The sequence below is a fragment of the Poecilia formosa genome, unplaced genomic scaffold (assembly GCF_000485575.1).
Source record: "Poecilia formosa unplaced genomic scaffold, Poecilia_formosa-5.1.2 Scaffold197, whole genome shotgun sequence".
Lineage (NCBI taxonomy): Eukaryota > Metazoa > Chordata > Actinopteri > Cyprinodontiformes > Poeciliidae > Poecilia > Poecilia formosa.
Window position 1 is genome coordinate 57,622 of NW_006800136.1, and position 4,435 is coordinate 62,056.

The 4,435-nt window shown below is 39.8% G+C and overlaps 1 protein-coding gene across 1 annotated transcript; it reads left to right on the forward strand.

Annotated features, from left to right (window-relative positions):
- Positions 1–1,480: 1,480 nt before the first annotated feature.
- On the forward strand, positions 1,481–3,076 carry LOC103148086 (extracellular calcium-sensing receptor-like). The gene is made up of 4 exons (XM_016678954.1): positions 1,481–1,539; positions 1,871–2,165; positions 2,262–2,551; positions 2,686–3,076. The coding sequence occupies exons 1-4, from the start codon at positions 1,481–1,483 to the stop codon at positions 3,011–3,013; spliced, it is 972 nt and encodes a 323-aa protein (XP_016534440.1). The 3' UTR covers positions 3,014–3,076.
- The last annotated feature ends 1,359 nt before the right edge of the window (positions 3,077–4,435 follow it).

The following is a 4,435-nucleotide window of genomic DNA, read 5'->3' on the forward strand; positions in this document are numbered from 1 at the left end:
AAACAAAGATGCTTGTTTTCCCAAACCACTTGAGTTTCTTTCCTTCGATGAAATCCTGTCAGTCATCCTGGCCGGATTCTCCATTAGTGGAGCCTGTTTGGCCATTATTACAGCAGTGATTTTCTTCCATCACAGAACAACTCCAATTGTCAGAGCCAACAACTCTGAGCTGAGCTTCCTGCTGCTCTTCTCTCTGACTCTGTAGTCCAGACGGCCAGTCCTCCCCTGGACAGAAGTTCAAACTGAATGCAGCTTTTTATTTTCTGTTCAAATTGTCAACCTGCAACGTGCGTTGCTCCAATTTACATGCCACTTCATACTTTTACCCATATTTGGCCAGTGGCAGGTGCTAATTTCCACCCCTGGTTAATGCAGAAAACAGTGAAAAACCCCAGTGCAATCTATATGTGTTTCAGACAATAACACATAAAATGCACAGCACATACACGGATCAATGCTTCTCAATTTTGAGATATTTTTTTTAGTTTTCAGATAAGCTTTAGCTTTTATGTTAGGAATGTCAGAGATACCAATTTTTCTAAAATATACAGCATTATTTCTGGATGGTTACAGTCATTTTCAATAAGTTAGAATTTACAGTCCAATTAGGCTTATTTTTAATTAAATAACCTTCTGAAATACCCTCTAGGCAGGTATTAAAGGTATTTTTCATTGAGCCCACTTTCCTACGTTAAAAAAACTTAAAATACTGTGGCTGGCAGTTCTCTGTATGCTGCCTTGATCTATTTTCCAAACTGTTCAGCACCTCTCATTTATTTTAGAAGGGACCATTAATATCACAAAATATGTCAGCAATACATTAAAACACAGAGTGGTTGAAAGAATCCCATAATCATTGACTGGAACATTTATCTTTAATTATTCCCCTTTTCTTTAACATTCACGTTAAAGAATATAAGGGACAACAGCTATGTATTTTGGTTTTGATATCTTCAGAGGTTTATGAAATGAATGGAACATCTCATAACTTAAGAAAAAATCTGTTAAATCTTTACGCTCTTTCACACCTACCTCCACGTACTCTCAGCTAGAAGCGAACTTTAAAATTTAGTCATATTCTTCAACTATTTATGTTTATTTAATAAAAGAGAAAAAGAAAAAGACAGGAAGAAGACACGCCTCGAAACGTAAACACACAGAGATCCTCCAATTAAAACAATCATTCTCAGGCTGCTGGTAAAGAGTCAAATCTCCTCCTCTGACAGAAAAAGAATGATATAAGAAGGATAAAACACATGTTGCATGCACATGAGGGATGGGCATCTCAGCTTTGATTACCGGCCTGACATTGGCCTTGTGTCTCCTTGGGGTTAGAACTGTGGCTGGTTGGGGTGGGTCTGATGGTAACGCTGATGGGGTTTCATCTTTGAAGTGTACCTCGCAGGGTACTGCTCATTTACCTGCCTTCTCAGTGGACGGCGACTACATCGTTGGAGGTGTTTTCTCAATCCATGCCAACATGCACATGGTAGATAATAACTACACCACAGCTCCCGAGCCTCTGACGTGCACAGGGAGGTTAGTAAGTGAGTAGAGGGTGGAAATGATGTTGAACTGAAAAGCTGAGATTTTTTTGTTTTCCAACGTTGACATAGGCTGTGATAATATGGCTTAGTTGAATTTTTCTGTTTTAAATCTTTTAAAAATTTTTTTTATAACTTTAAAAGAATGAAAAAAACGTTTTCAGGGTTAGGTTTTATCGAATAAGATGGTTCCTCATTTTTTACTTTGTACTGATGTGTACTGTATCGGTCAAGCAACATTTTCTTCTGGATTGCTTTGTAGCAACATGTCAAATCACTTTGTCTTTTAAATGCGTAAGCTACACACTCATACTTTGTGTGTGCAGAATAGACCCTCGTGAACTGCGCTTCTCTCGTGCGATGATCTTTGCCATTGAGGAAATAAACAACAGCACAGAGCTGCTGCCTGGTGTGAAACTGGGATATCAGATCCACGATTCTTGCGCATCTGTGCCTGTCGCCGTGCATGTGGCGTTTCAGCTGGCGAACGGCCATGACTCTGTGTTTCACACAGCTGATAAATGCTCTCAGTCTGGTGCGGTAATGGCTGTTATTGGGGAATCTGGATCCACTCCATCCATCAGCATGTCTCGTGTTATTGGGTCCTTCAAGATTCCTCAGGTGGATAGCTTCGTATGTCGTTTTCTGCCTAAGGAAATCGTCTCTCTCCTGCTGTAATTCTTACGCATGTAAGCTTAATTTGTTTTTTGGTTTTAGGTGAGCCACTACGCCACCTGTGCCTGCCTGTCAGATAAGAAGCACTATCCAACTTTTTTCAGAACAATTCCCAGTGACCAGTACCAGGCTGATGCACTGGCCAAGCTGGTGAAACACTTTGGTTGGACTTGGATAGGAGCCGTCCGGTCGGACTCGGATTATGGAAATAACGGCATGGCGGCTTTTCTTGAGGCGGCGCTCAGAGAGGGGATCTGTGTGGAGTACTCTGAATCCTTCTATCGGACCAACCCACGCAGCAAAATCCAAAGAGTCGCTGACGTCATCCGGAGGTTTCTGTATCTGCTGCATGTATACTTTGTATCGAAGAGTTTCAGCAAATTAGACAAATATTCAATTAAAGAAACTGATTTGAAGAAAAAAAAACTGCTATATGTTATATAATACTTTAATAATTTCTCCTCAGATCAACATCAACTGTCGTTGTGGCATTTGCAGCTCCAGGCGACATGAAATTTCTCCTAGAGGAGCTGGCTGAAGACCCCCCTCCTCCTCGCCAGTGGATTGGAAGTGAGGCTTGGGTAACGGACCCACACCTGATGAGTTTCAGTTTCTGTGCGGGGGCCGTCGGTGTTGCCATTCAGCAATCTGTCATTCCTGGTCTGAGAGACTTCCTTCTCAACCTTTCTCCCTCACAAGTGTTAGCCTCTTCAGTGCTGTCTGAGTTCTGGGAGGATTCATTCAACTGCAAGCTGAAAAGTGAGACAGTTTACTTGTATTTTCCTGAAAAGTAAATGTTCAAAGTGAAAAAATGCCGCAAAAGTGATGAACTTTTTTCAGCATAATCAACCCAGAACATATTCAAAGAGAAAAATAGTTTTAACTACTTTTAAAACAATAACCTATTATTATTTTTTCTACTGGAAAAAAAAAAAAAAAACAACTTTGAATGTTCTTCTATGATAATTCAGCAAAATGTTTTTAACTACTCAGAATGAGATTTTTCTTATGTGTAAAAGGATTAATGCCACATTTTAACTTTTCAGATAAAATGTTATGAGATCTTTCAAGACTCCCTCAGAAAGTTTTGTTGCATTTTTGATAAGATTTTGTTTTATCTTTCCATGTCATTAGGTTCTGATCTAGACAAAAAGACGTGTGACGGAACTGAAGACATTAAAAAACTCTTTAACCCGTACACGGAAACATCTCAGTTAAGAATCACCAACATGGCATATAAGGCTGTTTATGCAGTAGCACATGCTATTCACAATGCAGTTTGCCTGAAAACAAATGAAACCATACACTGTGATAAACACATTAAACTGGACCCAAACCAGGTATGTTTGAATAGAGAGCGGTTCTAAACTAATTCTTTGACAATACATTTGTCATTACTTTTGTTACATGGCATTTAAATGTAAATGGTCTGTTTCTTTTCCCTTAATGCTGTGTTGCTTCACAGGTTTTCTCAGAGCTGAAGAAAGTAAATTTTTCCAGAAATGGTTATCATGTGTCATTTGACCCCAATGGTGATCCGGTGGCTTTTTACGAGCTGGTAAACTGGCAGAAGAGTGACAGAGGAGTTAATGAACTGGTAAAAGTGGGATATTATGATGCATCACTGCCAAATGGCCAGCAGTTCCACATCAACTGGAACATAACCTGGTTGGAGGACAGCACTGAAGTAATGAAACAAGAGAGAAACTTTTAAACAGATAAACCTTTGCTTTGTTGTTGCTACATGAGAACATAATTTGTTTTGTGATATAGGTACCAGTGTCATCATGCTCAGAGAGTTGTCCTCCAGGAACTCGTAAAGTGTTGCAGAAAGGAAAACCAATCTGCTGCTATGACTGTATACCATGTCCTGAAGGAGAGATCAGTAATATGACAGGTGATTGTAATCATTTCAAAGCACCAGCTTGGCAAAAAATATCAATGAGTTAACAAATGTGTTTGCTTTATATTTTAGATTCTCCTGACTGCTTTCCATGCCCCAAAGAGTTCTGGCCAAATGCAAAGAGAGATGCTTGTTTTATTAAACCCGTGGAGTTTCTGTCCTTTGATGAAGTCCTGTCAATCATCCTGGCTGCAGTCTCAATCAGCGGAGCTTTTCTGGCCGTTGTCACAGCAGTGATTTTCTTGTATTACAGAACAACTCCAATTGTCAGAGCCAACAACTCTGAGCTGAGCTTCCTGCTGCTCTTCTCTCT

What these genes read in the sequence shown, in the direction of transcription:
- LOC103148086 (XM_016678954.1), top strand. Translation starts at nt 1,481, where the DNA reads ATGCACATGGTAGATAATAACTACACCACAGCTCCCGAGCCTCTGACG. An exon ending in CCTCTGACGTGCACAGGGAG is followed by an intron (nt 1,540 to 1,870) that starts GTTAGTAAGTGA and finishes TTGTGTGTGCAG; the next exon opens with AATAGACCCTCGTGAACTGC. An exon ending in GGTCCTTCAAGATTCCTCAG is followed by an intron (nt 2,166 to 2,261) that starts GTGGATAGCTTC and finishes TTTTGGTTTTAG; the next exon opens with GTGAGCCACTACGCCACCTG.